The 18109-nt window shown below is 42.2% G+C and overlaps 1 protein-coding gene across 1 annotated transcript in view; it reads right to left on the reverse strand.

Moving 5' to 3' along the window:
* Positions 1 to 18109, reverse strand: part of XDH (xanthine dehydrogenase) — a 51046-nt gene that overhangs the window by 14041 nt on the left and 18896 nt on the right. Inside the window, exons 11-25 of the mRNA XM_048298722.1 lie at positions 17879 to 17971; positions 16798 to 16949; positions 15878 to 15971; positions 14945 to 15054; positions 11994 to 12178; positions 11045 to 11213; positions 10516 to 10605; positions 9670 to 9839; positions 7121 to 7244; positions 6591 to 6710; positions 4958 to 5054; positions 3819 to 3943; positions 2967 to 3100; positions 1434 to 1521; positions 714 to 800 (exon numbers count right to left, since the gene is read on the reverse strand). Of these exons, the coding sequence (XP_048154679.1) occupies positions 714 to 800; positions 1434 to 1521; positions 2967 to 3100; positions 3819 to 3943; positions 4958 to 5054; positions 6591 to 6710; positions 7121 to 7244; positions 9670 to 9839; positions 10516 to 10605; positions 11045 to 11213; positions 11994 to 12178; positions 14945 to 15054; positions 15878 to 15971; positions 16798 to 16949; positions 17879 to 17971 (1838 nt within the window). The remainder of the gene's footprint in view (positions 1 to 713; positions 801 to 1433; positions 1522 to 2966; positions 3101 to 3818; positions 3944 to 4957; positions 5055 to 6590; positions 6711 to 7120; positions 7245 to 9669; positions 9840 to 10515; positions 10606 to 11044; positions 11214 to 11993; positions 12179 to 14944; positions 15055 to 15877; positions 15972 to 16797; positions 16950 to 17878; positions 17972 to 18109) is intronic.

Below are 18109 nucleotides of genomic sequence, written 5' to 3' on the forward strand. Positions count from 1 at the left end.
CTGTTCTGCTCTGCCCAGCACCAGCCACACTGCCAGCATCAAATGTGGCTCTGGTAGACAGCTCTTGCAGTTCTTTCCTCTTGAAACTGATCCATTTTTGCAGAAAATTATCAAAGACTCAGTGGACTGGAGAAAGTGAGCTAGAATGAACCTGAGTGACACTAGGCTATTGAGTTGGTCACCCACATGACAGCAAAGGAGAGTTTTTTACTCATCAGTGCAAAACTTCTTGAAGACAAACTCAGGACTCAGGTGCATTTTTTGTCCTCACTGCTTGTGAACACTGTTGGCTTCAGCCAGTCCTTAACAAGCTTGTTGATTTAGGCACTCTGCCCTGATCAGCCTATTGACTGGGATGCTTCTCCTTCCAAGGAACTATCTTTCCCCAGAGCTGGGGATCTATCAGTCATCTTGCATTGTGCAACTACTCTTCCATCACAGCCCTCTGTAATGAAAAGCAAACATTTTTGACACCTTTGCTCAATCTGAGTTATTACAGCATCCATAAAAATTATGTGGCACATGCCAAGGCAGGTCATTTGGCTCAGAGAGCATTTGTAGAAGCTCCAAAACCCCTTCAAAATCTGTTTTCAGTCATGTCAAAGAGCTGCATGTGCAAGCAATGCTGTAAGCAAAAGGTCTCTGAAGTCAGAGCAAAAGGTTGCACAGAAAAACACCTTCTGCTTAATTAGCCATCAGAAAATTTTACTTACGCCATGAGAGAGGTCTACAGAGTTGCCCCCATTGCTGTAGTATGACACCTCCAGACTCTTGATTTTCCCATTCTTCATGAAACCAACCTGTCAAGAGAGTCTCCTCAGTAATCAGTTTTCTACAAAATATTCTGGTTTGTGCTTCCCTCCAAAAACTGAATGGATCTCACACAGGCAGAGAGGGCTGGCTGTCCCCAGTGCAGCACAGGACAGGCACAGCCAGCATCTGAGGGAGTTCCTCAGTAAAGGGTCCATGCATGTTTCAATCTTGCTCCAGAGAATTCTTCTAAATTAAGTGCTGGCCACTTATCATAGCCACAATTTCCTTAACAGGTTTTTGCTTTCAAAAGCAGCAGCAGTTGGGTGGGGAGTGAAGCAGAAAGGAAGATAACAAAGCACATTGCTGTGTAAAGGATGCTTTAAAGGAATGGGGGAGCCTCTAAGAGCAATGGGATTGTCAACAGGAGCAAAGCCTTGGTTGCAAGGAAGGCAGAATTATTTATGCTGAGGTCACAGGAAAGGAACCCTGCAAGCCAAAATAACTTCTGCAGCACTTTAACAGGAAAAATGCTATAGTCCATCTGACCCGGCCCATTTGCAGTGGGGGAGATCAGCAGTGAAATGACCATAGCAGCAAGTTTTTAACAAAATCTTACTGCTCTCTGATGTCTCAGGGGACAACACTGAGACCAGATGTATTCTTCTCATGTGTGTGCATACCTTGTACCTCCCCAGGAAGGGGTGTCTCCCACCACTTATCAGCATGTCCTCATCTCGGTCCAGCATGCACCTCACTGCACGGCCAGTTCTGTTAAAGAGCACAGCTTTTTAGGCAAAGCCTGAAATGCACAACATGGTTCCTGCAGAACAAGACTTCTCTTTGTCTTTCCAGAGTGGCAATGGAGAGTTAAGGGTAAACTGCTTGGTTTATATGTCTTCCTCTTAAGAAAATGGCAAGACTGAGTAAAAAAAAATAATCATCTCCAAAGTTGGGACCTGTTTGTGAAAACTCTTGCAAAGAGTATTGTCTTTAAAAAAAAGGATAATTTCTTCTAGAGACAGATGCTAATAACTGAGCGATCATTGTTTTCCAGACTATTTCTCAAGGCACTCTTTTGGCTTTGAAAGAGAGGATGCCATAGGAATTATATAATAATGCAAAGTAAAGTACTAACTAGCCTTCAATTTGACCTTGGCTTTTATTTGCTTATTTATTAACCAAAGAGGAAAACAAGGGGGAGAGTAGGAGTTGCTCTTTTTTTCCTAACAATTTTGCTTTCCGCGTGCCTGTCTTCAGGTTGTACGAGTATCTACGGAATGTCATAGATGTTATTTTGTAACCTCCAGGATGTCAAACAGTGGCTTGGCTGGCAGAGATAAAGAGAAGAAAAGAATGCAAATGCATTACTGATTAATTAGAGAAAACAGGTTGTTTGCTCAGAACAGAAAAAAAATAAAGTCGATTTAGAAACAGAGCTTCATTTTGGCTGTTCTCTTCCAAAGGTATTGTATCAAACTGCTGTTGTGTTGCAAGATCCCTCTAGCACTGCCAGTAAGGGCAGTACTGGGCAGGGCAGGGTTACAGGCAGGGCAGAATTGTCATCTCAGAGGCCATGCTCACCCCAAACCTGCAGAGTTAAACATGAGCCCACAGCAAAACTCCAGAAACCAGAAGCACATTTCCAATCTGCTCTTCACAAATGGTTGCAGCCTAGGTTCTTTCCCTGAGTTTTTAGGGGTTTGAAAAGCATGGGTTCCAAGGCCTGCCACCCTTCCTAGGGAAAAATCCAACGAGGGAGTTTGCAGAAGAGCAGATAAATAATGGAGCAAGACTGGTGTAGCAGAGTTTTGAACAAGGAAAAGATTCTCATACCTCTATTAAACAAAACAATAAACATGGCTGGTGCTGGATCTTGAAATGGTTTGAGATGAAGTGAGGTGGAGAGGCAAATAATTTGAGATACAAGAGTTTTCAGAGAGCACCAAAGGAATAGAGTAAGGAGTTTTTCCCCCTTTCCTATTAAAAGCTGACATTCCCACATAAACTTAGCCCCTCTGGGCAGGTTCAATCCCTCCTACCAGCTAAGAACCCTTTGAGAACACCTTCTTTGGGAAATTCCAAGCTTGCTGTAAGTTGTACAGTAAGAAAACATGGAGAGTATTGAAAGTGCTCCAGTGCAAATGGTGCTCCAGAAAGAGGCAGCCTGGGACAATCTGAAGGAAAAAATCCTTCTTCCCCACACCCAAACTTACTTGAAGGCTGCAACAGCCACTACAGATGTCAAAATAGTACTCCTAGTCTCTTTTCCTCCAAATCCTCCTCCCATTCTTTTCACTCGAACCACAACCCGATTTGAAGGCACTCCCAGAGCATTAGCAGCAAACTCCTAAAGAAAAACAAAACAGCAGAACATGTAGGGAGCTCAGCTGGCGTTAAGAGCTAGATGCCAACACACTGCCTTCCTGAAACCATTGCAGCAGTGCAAATACTGGATTTGATGCAATTGGAGCCAGTAAGTCCAGCATTTGATCTCTGAGGGGAAGGCCAGCATTTGATCTCTGAGGGGAAAAGGCACAGTTCTGCAGCACACAGGGACAGAATCAGGAAAAGACTGACGCAAGATGAGGTTACCAAGACACAGGTCTCATTTAGCACAGGGTTTGATGTCCATACCACCCTTGCTGCATTGAGAGACCTTTGGACAGTCTTGGTGAGCCAGTAAGCAGGCCAAGGACACCCCATGGTGCCAGCAGCCTATCTCATGGAATGGGAGAGTTGGTGCACAGCCAGTGGTTTCACCCCCTCTCTTTCTGATGTGTCATTCAAGCACCATGTCTCCTGAGCAGCTGGGATGCTCTCCAGAAAGGGCTAAGCCTGTTACTGCTGTTGACAAAGATGTGTTGCCAACAGAAATCTCTCTGAATCTCCTGGAAAGAGATTCAGGACTCCAGCAGGATGGATATGGACTTTACATCCCATACTCAACTCCAAGCCTGTGTGGTTTTTAACTGAAGAATAAAATAAGAGCAACTATAAAACAACCATTCATCTAGTCTGAAACTGAGAAACAATTGCCTTTTAGGCACCAGGTTAATGAGAAGTACCTGTGTCTTCATTGGGTTTTGGGTCGACACAAAGAGTTCCATCTCACCATCTTCTCCCTTTGGCACAGCCAAAGTACAGTGGGTTTCCAGGTAGAAATGCTCCTGACCACCAAGGTACATCTCTCCTAGAAAATTGAAAGAAATGCCCCATAGAAAGGGCATCCCTGGTATTATAAGTGGTATCCCATGACATGTTGTCTTCAATCTACTGCCTTTGTACATGTGTTAGGTGACAACCCTTTGCTTTGCCCAGCACTGGATATCACTAGCTCTAAAATGGACACTTCTGGTTCAATGTTTAAAAAACAACAAAAAATAAACTCAAAACAAAACAACAAAACACAATAAAAAATTCAGACTTGCTTCCTTTCCACTTTCTAGAAATCTTCATTCCAAAACACAAGTGGCTGGCATTTCAAAAATCAGCCTGTACACCATGCCATTGATCCAGCATCCCTTAAGATGCAGTATTTGGTGTCTTTCAAGGCTACACTGGTAACACCACTGAGATAAGGAAAAAAAATAAATCAAGTGTAGTCTGAGCCGACAAAATACAAGGTTATAGACTTTGAAACAGGAGAACAAAAATAGAAACCCAAAAATGCCTTAAGATGATCCAACTGGGAATCAACTCTATCACTGCACGTGGCTCTTTCCCAGGACATCTTACCTGTCAGTGCTGAGAGTACAATTTCCAGTCATGGTACACATAATTAAATGTCAGAATCAACCTCTGTTCTTGGTCTTGGCCCTGATCTGTTCATTGTGTCCCATTTTCCTAAGATACAGCCATACACCAGATTAAAGGAAATTGGCTGTCTATAAGATTTAGACCAGACTATGTCTGGATAGGGAAACATTTCAGGGAAAAAAAAAAAAAAACAACCACTTTGTAGAATATTTGCTCAAGAAAAATGTGTCCTTTAATTGGAAAAGAGTGTTTTCTGGGGCACAGCTGGGAGCATCCAGGTCTGTTTGAAACAATAAAATTTGTATACTGGCCTGAAACTTTATATGAGATTAATTTATTCCTGCAAGCCTTACTCTCAGTAGTGTATGCATTAAAAGGAGGCTGATAGCTTGACTTCTTTTGTCACAAACTATTCTATTTTAAAAGAATTATTAATGCTTATTCTCACCTTCCAAAATGTGATCAGATTCTTCAAATCCTTTCTTCACATCTCCCTTATTAATCCTCTTTATATCCTTAAAGAAGGATTGTTTCTCAATAGCTTCCTAGGAAACAGAATAACACAATGACGTTTTTGTGTAAATGGAATGAAATCAAAACTTCCTCTGACTGAAGAAGAAATACCCGAGATGAAAAGCACAAGAACTTAGCAGACACTAACTAAGGGAATAGCCAAGAGACTTGACTAAAAGCAGTACAAAATAACTTTTGGCAACACAGCAATTTCACAACCAACACCATAACTGGACAATCTTAAGGTACTCCTTGTGACTCATTTTACATTGTGGACCCGAAACCTAAAGGCCTGTAGCCACCAGAGCTATAACTTATATTAACTCTTGTCTGTAGCCCATAAGGTGGGAGAAAGGAAAATAAGAAAAATGGGAGAAAAAGACACAAAGAGAAAACGAAATCTCTCAGATAAGAAGCACTGAAGTAGTTCACTTCTGAGCTAATATACAATCATCTTTCTAAGGGAAGTTTTACAAAGGCATTTTCCTTTTGCCAAAACTGAAGCTTTCCATAATGAAAAAAACCCACAGAATGATCAAACAACAAAAACCAAAAAATCAGCACGTTTTTGGCTCCACTCTCATGTTCCCTGGTTGAACAAGCAGCTAGAAGCCTCAGAAAAGGCAAAGGTCTCACACATTGTTTGTGAATCCACAAATCACACAAACAACCCAAAATCTCTGTCCTCAGATGACAGTACCAATGTCTCCATGAGACAGTGCACAGACTCTTTCTTCTTGCATGAATACAGTTCACATTACAAAATACATGGTACGAAATACTGACTATTAAAAACATTTAATTAGAATCCCATGGTTCTAATTTATCCACTAAGAATGGCTTCATAGATTTTTCCTTCTCATTTCTAGATATGAATGCTGTGTAGATATTATTATTTGCTTTTACTGTCCCATAAGGAAATCTTGTCAACAAATTTTCTAATTAGAAAAAATAAAAAAGCATGAAATGATCACACATTGTTGACATTAATTTCTTCAGCTTTGAGAAAAGCCACTTAAAGACTGTGTCCATACAGTTCACAGTGGGGAGTGAACATCTGAAAATTAATTTCATCAGCTTAGAAACTTGACAAGTGGTCTGCAGAAATCTCAGAGGAGCAGTGCAGTGACAGAGCTAGAAAAGACATTTTCACACCTTATTATTGCTTGTTATAAATGAGAGAATGAAGAGGGAATGGATATCAGTGAAGCCAGCAGGGTCATACCAGACAACATTAAAAGCAAGTCTCTGTGGGTAAGAATGTAACTCACAGTAACCTTGTTCTTTTAAACAAATTTCTGCTGAGCACAATATATCTGCCTGAGTTTGGTTTATTTGTTTCAGCTTTAAATAGCACAGAAAAAGTTAATGTACTCTAAATCAGTAGGGCATCAAAGATGTGCCTTCTGTATATTAAAATACAAAATTATTCCTTCTCTCCATATCCTGTTGCACCCACAAACACAATCACAAACACAACATGGGGTTAAGTAACCACATGTGTGAGAACAGAACTAGACATCAGGGGGTCCCAAGCCAACTGCAGATGCAGACCTGAGCCATCTTACCTGAATTGTGACAATAGGTTTAAGTTCTTCATACTTAATCTTCACAGCTTTAGCTGCTCTCCTGGAATGTTCCTGTGTGTCTGCAAGGACTGCACCGATGATGTGACCCACGCAGGTGACCTACAGGCAAGATTAGGACCCACCATCATTTGGGGTGCGTGTATGCAGTAACGAGAAACTCGTGATAATTCTCTTTGTCTATTCCTTTTATGCAGTTTTTCATCTGTTTGTTCAGACCAGTCTATTTAAAATCAGCCCAGGGAAAATAATCACAAGCAAATTTGGACAGCAGCTGAGTGAGTGAGCCTGTCCCAGGGGGATGCAGCTTAGAGAAGAATCGTGGAGATAACACAGAGGAGAGGGGCACATGGCAAGGGGAACTGGGCCTTACTGAATTTGGCACCAAGATTTCTATTGACCCCAGTGCAGTTAGAATTATCTCTGCATAAAGCAGAGGGCTTGACTGGACAATATGAGAAATGTTATCTCCTGAGCACCATGATTGAAGAAGGCTAGTTTTAGCTACATACCACATCCTTAGCAAAGACAGTCTCATCATTAGCGATGCCGGTGATGTTACTGCCAGGAACATCCTTGGCGGAGACAAAACACACAAACCCAGGGACACTCTGAGCTTCAGATGTGTCTACAGAACTACAGAAAGAAGGAGAGAGAGTGTTATTTCTCATTTTTTCTTTGTGTAAGTGATTATGAGATTCCAATACAAATTCAGGCCTGATTCCCTCAAGGCTGGCTATGCCACGTGAATATCATGCGAGACCGTGACAGAAAGCGAAACATACTAGACTAAAATCATTTGGGATCTATATGAAAATGTTAATCCTGACTGTGAGACTGATCACCAGCCTGCTTCTTTGGACTATGTCATACATCTTTTCCCTAAGACACATCTGAACTTGATCCAGTTGCCACATCTACTAAAGATTCTTTGATGACAAGTTGGTGTTAGTGATGCTGTGCTTCCACTGTCTTCTTAGCTGCCATGATTTTTGCCATGAAGGCAAGAATTCCCTGTTTATTCATAAATATGAATTTTTAGTGCAGACATGTATCATCTGCCATGGGTGAGCCAGGGAGCAATTGAGGATTGATCACAAGGAAGCTTCAGGGTTTTTAAGAGGATGCAAAAGAAGAGACGCTCAAAAAGACAAAAACCTTCATGAAAGGCTTTCTTTGGTAATCAGCAAAAGAGGTATCTAACCAAAATGCTTGTCTGCTTGAATCATATATAGATTTAAAACTCAGAGACAAAATAACTAAAAAAGGGCAATAATTTAATTTTTATATGGAGAAACTTAGTAAAAAATACATTACAAAAGACTTTCAGGTTCCTCTTGCAATATTCTGTACATTGGCTTTACAGAAACAGTTGTGAATAGAAGAGCTGTGGCTTTGATTTTGCTGACTGAATGATTTATTGCCTTCTGTAAATTGCTGCAATTTTTTCAGCAACTTGTTTAGATTCCTGAAACTTTGATATAAACTGTGCCTGAAAGCAGCTGTTACTGCATGCCAGTGAGCCACAGACTTTTTTAAAAAGGCATTACATATATGAATGCACTTTCCCACATGAACCCTTAGACAGCAGGAACTCAAAATGCTATTTTTCTTTGGAAAGTTCTCTTTCCTGTGTTTCTGCAGCAGTAGCTCACAAACAACCCCCTAACACTTTCCCTTAGTTACAAATGCAGAGGCAGATGATGTCTGATTTACACTTGGTGCTCAAAATCTAACTCAGATGAGGTAGAAGTTTTCAGATTCAATATTTTGACTGCCAAAATCATTGAGATACTTTTGCCCCCTGATTAAATATTCTACTACTTCCTCTACAGAATATTAGAGGGTCCCAGCCTGAAATATCTGTACACAACGCAAATGCATGAGAATGTGTACAGAAACCTCTAGAAAACACTGCATGTTGTGGTCACAAGCATGGACGTGATGCTTTCTCTATCTCCCCATCTGCCCTGATGGTAGCAACAACACTTAAGTGTCTGCATTGCACATTGCAACACCTGAAAATTAACTATGATGACAGAGCAGTTTCTTTCATAACCTGGGAGCCAACTACTACATCCTTGCATCCATGACCATCATGCTACCCATGCCACAATGGGAAACCTCTGGACAGGAAGCCTAACTAGGCAGGAAGTATTGCCTAAGGAATGAACAGCACATTGCAAGGCTGCTGAGGATGACACGAGCCCGTGCAACACAGAGTGTCCCACATCAAAGCAGCTGAGGGCAGATGAGAGCTTGCAGAGACACCACCATGTAAACAAAATTAGGGATTGTGGGGGCAGTCAGTCCTGCAATATGACAGCATTAAAATTCATATGAGAATGTAGATGGCATTACCTGCAGGACTGTGTTTTTGGAGTTGGTTAGTCACTATTGTTATTAATTAGATACCAGTCATGCTCTGCATGGATAAGATGTTTTCTGAGACAGCTGCACGTCCAAATGCTGACCTGTCCACCTTGCTACAGCCTAACACAAGCAGGGCTACACCTCGTAGCTGAAGCCAATTCACAAATTACTTTTGTGCAGAGGGGTTTGACCACAGCCAGTGCAGGCAAGCACCATGCAAGGCAAAACCCAGTGCACACAGCTGACTCACCAGCAGGAGTGCTGGTAGAACTGCATCTTACAACCTAACTTTTCAGGCAGACAGAAAGAGAATCTTCAAGCTGCATGCTCTGGTTAGTGATTAAAATGACATCTCCTTAGCCACTGTGGTGCTCTCCTACCCTGCTCCTTTTTAGTCCTGCATGCCTGAGTATAAGAGATGGGAAATGCAGAAAGTTTGCCTAGGCTGAGGGCTTTTGTGCTTCAGCAGAGCCCAAAGTTTGGTGTTAATTCTTTCATATTCCCACTGACGCAGACTTGCAAGGCAGCTGTCACACACACTGCTCGCCTCCATGTAACAATGTGCAAGGAACTGCAGTTCCCACCTAAGCAAAAACCTTTCTCTCACCCACACCCTGACAGATTGGTGTTTTCTAAGCCACCAGGCACCGGATGCTTCCAACATCTGAAAGTCAGAAGCGACACTTACAGGATCTTAGCGTGGGCCTTGGTGCTGGTCACCAGCGTTAGGTACAGCTCGTTCTCATAGTGAGGGATGTCATCGCAGTACACAGCTTCTCCACTGGCTTGTTTGGCTGCTGAAACGTGCACCAGAGGCCGGCCCACCATGTCTTCCACGGCCTGCCCCTTGGGCACTTCCTGGAGTAAAACACAGGGCTGACTACTACTGGCTTGGGTGGAAGGGGATGGAAGCATTGATGGGAGAGCAAAAGGCACTGTGAGACATTCTAGTGAATGGGGAATGGGATGGGGGCTCAGTCCTGTGGGAAAGGAAGGTAAACAAGATGCCACGAGATGCAGCTACACAGAGGGGAGCTGTAGGGAATGAAGTGAAAGGGGTTTGGGTTTTGAAATTGCTGTGGAAGAGAAGGGTTTGATTTCACAGCTTGCATAAGAAGGTTCAAGTTCTGAAACTGGATTCTACTCTCCATGCTGAAGAGAATGGGTCACTAACAGAGAATTAAGAAAAAAGATACATCCTGAGCCTGAAGCCTGAGAGGTGCCAAGAAAGGCAGGCTGTAACTGGGGAAAGCTGAAGGAGAATTTCAGTTTGGATACAGAGCTGGCTACAGGAGGAAAAGCGATTTTTATAAAGCTGTCAGCAACAGTCTTGGGCAATGGTAGGAAAGAATAGTATCCTAAAGTGAGGAAAGGACTGAGACCCAAATACAAGCTTCACACATGGCATTTTATAAGTTTATGTGATGACCATACTGAGGGAGATAAGAAGATAAGAAGCACAGTTTGAGCTACAGAAAAGCCTGCATCTATGCCATGCTGACACTGCTACTTACTTGGGAAAGTTTCTACTTACTTGGAAGAGCTGGGCATTTGCAATGGGATCTTTGTGAAACAGCTCTGTAGCACTGATGTAGTTTGAAGGGACAGGCTCACACATATTTTTCTGCCAAAGACATATTAAAGAAAATCACCTTCCCTTCTTCTCACATTCCCTAGCAGCTCAGAATATTCTCCATTCTCCATCTTCCACTTAAGGTAATCCATAATCTACTGAGTTAAAGGCAAACGAGGCTCAGGCTCCGTGCCAAGCATAACCACAGAGCCACAGGACCACTTGTAATGCAGCAAATGGGAGAAGTCCAGGAATCATCCTGTGAACCCACAGAGCAACACCCTTCCACCACAAGGTGAGGGTGCCACGAGGAAGCAAGTGGGAAGATACAAAAGTCACTGTTTTGCAAGCAGTAGAGTAGCTCTGGCAGCTATTGCAGCATGGATCAGGTGTGACTCTGCTCAAATCTGAACCCTCCCCATGCCTTCCCCACCAAGGCAGCACAAAGAGGTTCTCCTTCCCCAAATCTGCCTTCCCAAGGAGCACTCACAGTGCCACTCTTGCTCAGTTTCTGAAGGACTGTCAGGTAGAACTTGAAGAAGAAGCTGAGGGTGAGTGTGCGTCGGAAATCCACCATCCCACCAGGCGCAGAAGGAGACAGATCCATCTCACCCGACAGTAAGCGGCAGGCATCCTGCAGCAGCTTCTCATTCCAGTCTCTGCAAGGGAGCAAAGGTGACACAGAGCCCTTGTTCAGACCTAAATTCACCTGGGGAGACTAACTCTTCTGACACAGAATCATGGAATATGCTGAGTTGGAAGGGGCCCATCAGGATCATCGAGTCCAGCTTCTGGCCTTGCACAGAACACCCCAAGGGTCACACCATGTGCCTGAGAGCATTGTCCAAAGGCTTCCTGAACTCTCTCAGGCTTGGTGCTGTAACCACTGCCCTGGGGAGCCTGTTCCACTGTTCCAGTGCCCAAGCACCCTCTGGGTGAAGAACCTTTTTCTAATATCCAAACTAAACCTCCCCTGACACAGCTTCATGCTGTTCCCACAAGCTCTCAAGCAACAGCCATCAGTTCTATCTGTTCTTAGCACGTGTGTGCTTTGCTCTCATCTTGGGCTCATGGTATCCCTCCTAAAGATGTGGCAAAGCTATGATATTATAAAAGCACTGATTTTTCCGGCCAGTTTGAAATGAACCCAGTTTTGCAGGTCATGCATGCATCTAGCTTCTGTCCAGTCCAATAGATGAGACAACTGGCAAGAAAATGGCTCTCTGAATGAGAAAACGACATGGATCTTTGAGGGTAAGGAATACTGGAGGAAGCAAAGCATTACACAAAACACACTGCTGCAGAAGCATAACTATACTTCTTCCCCTTTCTCCTTTAACTTTTAAAGAGGATTTAGGATATTTTAGATATTTAAAATGCTCCTGTAAAAATCAGCACAGTTCCATTATACAGTCTTTTTATCACAGAAAAACTCCTACCTGCCAGTGAGTTCCTTGCAAGTTTTTAGAGCCAGGACAGTGGTAGGAGCCATTCCTCCATAGCTTAGTTTTATCTCCTCCACTCGGCTTGTGCCATCTTGGAACAGGACCCTCATCCCACAGGTCACAATAGCAATGTCATCCTCACGACGGGAAGCCTGCTTGAAAGCTGACAAATATTCACCCTGGAAGACAGGAAAATATTTCTTTATTCTCTACCTTGGCATGCTTTGGTGTATAAATGTGGACAAGCTGTTAACCTATCTCTACATGAACGAGCTATTCCAGGGAACAGTATCTGGTTGATTCACTGTGCAGGGCAAAGCAGGACATGTTTGTTGAGTCAGCTCTGTTTATTTTCACATAATTCAATGATTAATTCTAATGTATCAGTTCAGTATCAGTTATTAGCCAACCTAGGACTGGGGGGGGAAGAAGCTTTGACAGAGATCTGCTCATACCTGTCACATTTTTCCATATCTCAAGAGGAAGAACCAAGACAGATTGATTGTACATAAACAAAATTACAGTTTCTCAGCAAGTTTTTCTTCCTCCCAGGCTGCTAAGCTGGAAGTCTCATCAGTAAAACCCATATCCTAAACCCCTTCCCTTCAGAATTCTTTGAAATCTGCAAGAACTGAAATCAATAATCACAAATATCACTCAGTTCTAGAGTAGACCAGACGAATTAATAAAAACAGAAAAATTCAATCTGTTAACTGCAAATAGAATTCTCAGTTACTATCCTGGTCTCCACAGAGAGAGGAAATTCTTGTAAATGCACCAGCAACTACAGCACACAAAACTCAGCAGCTCTCCTATGAAGAGTGGCAGTAAATATGAGATTAACACTCTACCAGGACACACGTGTAACAGCGTCACCCTGGAGTCACAGCATGGTCAGTCCTCTTGCCTGTACTGCAGGTTAGGACAAATTGCTGTTCAGGCACCCTGCAGACTAAGAGAGGAATCAGATCTGATGTCTTTGCACTGCCCTTCTGGAGAGTTTTCTGACAAGTTTCTTCTCTAACAGCTCAGCCAAGTGACTGCACACAGAACAGCAGTCTGCTCCATTAATTGCTTCTAATCTGAAGTGGACAGCAATTCTTTCATTATTGGATAGAACAATTTCTCTTCTGTTGACAATGAGAACAGTTTCACAAGAGGCCCCTTTTGTGCACCAAGGACTTGTTACTGCAGATATAACTGAAGGGTGTGCTTCATTTCCTAAATTCAAATAATTACTCAGCAGCCAGCAGACAATAGCAGAGGAGCATCAATAGCATCCTTCCAGTGAGGACATTCTGCCACTCTGCTTGTTAAAACAATTAGCTTTCAAAGAGGAGAAAAAGCAGCCTCCTCTCTTACTGCATAATCAAGAGATTTCCAATAATGTGATTGCAACAAGACGACAATATTTGCCTTCTCTCCTCACAAGACACCTTAATTTTCTTGATTCAGAGTTCTGTGGGAGGAAAGGCACTCACAACCTTTCCTCACTAGGAGTGTATGTAAGTGAACCATCCCATCAGCTGCCATGCCTACCTGGGTCTCTTGGTAAAAAACAGAGCATGTTAATTCTTTCTTTTGTTCGGCCAGTCTTACCCTTGGTGTGACAAGTTACATGAATGCAAGGCATAACATCAGTTTCAAACAAAGATAAACCAAAAAATTCTATCTAGCTGTGTGCTGACACAGCCCTGCTTCCATTCATGAGGAAATCACAGTTGCAGAAAACTTTGCCTGCCACATGCCAGCACCTTCAGACTTGCCCTGAAGAACTTCAGCCTTCCTACTTGTGAGCAAAGATCAGCCAAGAAACCATGAAGTTGAGAGTTCAAAAGTTGTTTTAGTTTTTCAGATCAATGAGCTGCATATAACCTAGGGCTGAAGCCACTGCCCCTGCTTGTAAGCATTTGTTTGGTTTGTGAAATTGCCATGTGACTGTCACATGGATGGAGGAATATGGTGTTTTCCATTGGCAGCCTCAAGTGTGTTTCTCATTTTGGCAAAAAGCAATGCTTTTATCACAAGACCAAAGAAGGATCACTCAGAAATAGATGGAAAACACCCTAAATAAAATAATTTTTTCCCTTAGTAGTTAAATAGAAAAATTTGAGAGGATAGACAAGGCATTTATTAGTTCTGTCCCATAATAAAATTGTATTTCAGGTAAATCTGTGTTTTCCATTTATAAAGAAAATGTGTCGCTATACTGCAAATCCTTGCATCTTATGACTTGGGGCCACAAGCCCTAAGAAGGTAAATACCTTCACAAGCATAAAATTAAAGTCTGATGTTCTCAGCCTTAAAGGAAAAAGAAGGGTTTTACTTCTTAGACACTCTGTTATGGTTTATGCTGCTACAGCAGAGTAGCACTCATTGCTCTGTTCGAAGCAGGTTTTGCAGCCTCATTTGAAGTTGCACGCCCTAATTGTCAGTCCCTGTGGTTTATATCTTGCAAGACAAAATGCAGAAACTGAGCTTCCTTTTTACCCATATGGACTTTTCCCCATTTCTTTTCCTGTTTCAGCTCACAGAAATTAAGCAGGGATCTTTGGCACATTAACGTCACTCTACATCAGGAACTGCTAAAATCTTTTCTGTGCTACTTCTTCTGAACTTCTACCTCTGGGAACATCACTTTGACACTTTTCATCATTACCAAATGCACTCAAAAAGCTTCAGATAATAAAGTGAAATTTGTCTTTCTTGCACTAGAAAAATTCTTGGGCTTGCCATACTTTATCATAGAGCCCTGCTCTCCTTGCTTGTCAAAAATAGCGTGCTGCTAGATTTTCTCCAAATAATTCACTTGCTTCCTGGTCCACTTGGGACTAACATAAGCATTTGGAGGTCAGTCAGGAAAAAGGTGCCTAACTTTGAAAACAACACTCAAATAACAGCATTTTAGCTCCACAGACAGTGAAGTTTTTTTCTTACAAGCTTACCTTCCTGCTGTAGGGTATTTCAACAGAGAGAAGTATTTCTTCAGGCTTAACTATTGTCTTTCTGTACCCGGTGAAAAACTTCTCATCCATCGTGACAGTCCTTTTGCCCTCTATAGAGCAAAGAGACATCAATGGTGAATAAATGAAGAATGGCAATAATATGTGTGAAAATATGTGTGAAAAAGCCTTCAACCTACACAAATCACTCTTCATATGATATCTGATTTCATTTTTCCACAAATTTTCCTTTTTCACCAAATCAGGAAGAACTTCTCAGATTTACTTTGGTATTTATGGAATCTATGGCAGCCTCTGCCTATATATTAAATTTTCTCTGCACAGGAACTGATTAAAGAGACCTCCTTCCTTCTTTATCTGATTAAATCTGAGCTTCCAGGTGAGCCAGTTTCCAACAGTCCAATGAAATTGCCCTTTTTCTCCTTTCCATGGCCTACACACAAACCAGCACTCAGTTCAGTGATCAGATGGTCCACTTACTTCAAGGATCCTATTTTAAAAAATTATTTCTAAGAATAAATAACAACTAAGATGCTTGGCTTTCTTCATAGATAAACATAATATGCTTCGGTCTTTATCTGAACAAACCAGAAGGATTAAAGTACAATAGTGACATGCCTATTTCATGCCTATTCTTTTTCATTAATACACATCTTCAACCAGCTCTTCACAAGGACATATCTGTAAGTACATAGGCAGTACCAGATATTCAATCTGGCAAAGAAGTTCAAAACTCTTTAGCAAGCCAACCTTTGACCTAGCTTTAGGACTTTAGCCTCAAAAAGGGTAAAAACACCGAAGACTCAGACTAATAATGTTAATTTCCACTTTCAAGTTCTGGCCTGACCTAACAACCCATGGCAGAGGACTCTGACTATCCCACTCCCCTCAGTGCCACAGGGAAATGTAACTTACCTTTTGATATCAAAGTAAGTTTGCTTCCACTTGCCATTAACACAGGATTTAAGTCAGAAATTGGGCTTGCTGTCATTATGTTCCCACCAATAGCCTAGAGTGAAAATAATGCACCAGATAAATATTAAAAATCTAAGCAATTTTTGGCCTTTAATTAATTGGGAAAACCTAAAGCCCACAAAATCAGTTGCTGTCTCAGACAATATTAACATTTGCCTGAAACAGATTTAGAACAGTGTTTGGTTAATGCATCAAGACTATCTTATGCTCTAACCTTGTACGCACAACCATACCAAAATTCAATGACTGTAGCTGCCATTAAGGGAATATCCATCATAGTATAAAGGGTCTTTTCAGTACCAGTCAGGAACCCAAGGTTTTTGGCTCCAATACAGATGTATGGCACAATGTCTCATGGAACTAAAGTTCTTGTTTGGTAGGTTGATTTAACTGCTTGATTGATATTTTTTTCTTAGAGTACATGGAGTTTGAACACACCTTCCCCTTTAAAACTAGAGGAAAATTTGCCAGATCTGATACATTAACACTATGACTGCCCTAGTTGTCATGGCAATAATACACACATCTGCTTCTTTGAAGTTTGTCCAGCACTCTAAATACCTTTTTTGTTAAATTAGCCAAATCTCACAACAGCTTCCCCCACTTGGTGATAACAGCAATGGAAGACCTGGTCAACTGCTATGTTTCCCTTGCTTGCTGGATGTGTGACATCAGTGCAGCACAGACATCAGCTGAGACCCCACCAGTTTCTGGGGTTGATTTTTGTGTGCTGGTTTCTTTCCCAAGGTTTGCAAATGTTCTTGTGTGAGAAGCACAGGGCACACCAGGACGGCACGAGGCAGGGCAGCTCCTCAGACTGAGCTTTCAACTACAGCCCCTGGGGCTCCCGAGTCACTTACAGCAACATTCCTGATCTGTGGCCCTGCAAACCACCGCAGCTGTTCCAGGACAGCCTGGAAGACCTCTGTTTTGTATGGAGGAAGGTCTGCCACTGCTTTTCTCATCACCTCCTCTACTGACTTCAGGGTACAGGCAGCGCCAAAGGTGACCCCTGTAAACAAACAAAGGAAAAGAATTGTTGTTCTCCAAAATGTTGAGGTACAGAAGGATGGTTACAACTGTGTCTGCAAAGCCTAGATGCCACTGAGTTTAACTCGACCTTCTGTTATATCAGACTATTTAGAATGCACTGCCTGTAAACATCACATCCTCTGAACAAAATTCACCTTTAAGCCACAGCTCATGCTGATGCATCACCCTTTTGCATCAGTGTATTATTAACGATATTCGCCTCCTATAGGTATTAGTTTGTCCTTTGGGAAGCAAACTCCAACTCCTTTTCAGTTTCCACACTTTAAAAACCTTACCAGACATTGGGCCTACATTGTCCTAGGTACTTCTATTTGTAAGGTTGACCCATTTCCATCACAAAGCTAAAGGAAATGGAATCATAGAATTGTTAAGGTTGGAAAAGACCTCCAAGATCACTGAGTCCAGCCTCTGCTGAACACCACCACATCAGCTAAACCATAGCACTAAAAGCCACATCCAGTCATTTCTCGAACACTTCCAGGATTGGTGACCCCACCGCCTCCATGGGCAGCCCATTCCAATCCTAAACCATGCTTTCAGTGAAGAAATTCTTCCTGATGTCAATCTGAACATCCCCTGGCACAGCTTGAGGCCATTTCCTCTTGTCCTGTAACTGGTTACCTGGGAGAAGTGATTGACCCTCACCTTCCTACAACCTCCTTTCAGGTAGTTGTAGAGAGTGATAAGGCCACCCCTGAGCCTCCATTTCTCCAGGCTAAACATCCCCAGCTCACCTTTTTTACATGTCACTCACTGGATTTCCTGCATGGGAAAGTTATAATGCATGCAGAAAGCAATCTTTAGTCTGGGGATTTTCCTTCACACCCTCTTTATTATTCCATGGAGTCCCCACTCACCTCGCAGGTGTTCTGCCTCTTTTTTGCTCACCTGTTTCCGTGTGCTGAACAGCATTCATTTCAGGGATCCATGCTGGTGCTATTATCACTGGATACAGCAGGTTCTTTAACCTCATCTCGATACCTTAAGGAAAAGACGCTGTTTGGTACTTGTATAACATGGCTACTCTTGTACATAACATCTTCAGGAAAGAAAAATTAATACAATGAACTCTACAACACTTAGGAATTATTTCATTAACTAATTGCTCAGGACAACAGA

The sequence above is a fragment of the Corvus hawaiiensis genome, chromosome 3, assembly GCF_020740725.1.
Source record: "Corvus hawaiiensis isolate bCorHaw1 chromosome 3, bCorHaw1.pri.cur, whole genome shotgun sequence".
In the NCBI taxonomy this organism is placed as follows: domain Eukaryota; kingdom Metazoa; phylum Chordata; class Aves; order Passeriformes; family Corvidae; genus Corvus; species Corvus hawaiiensis.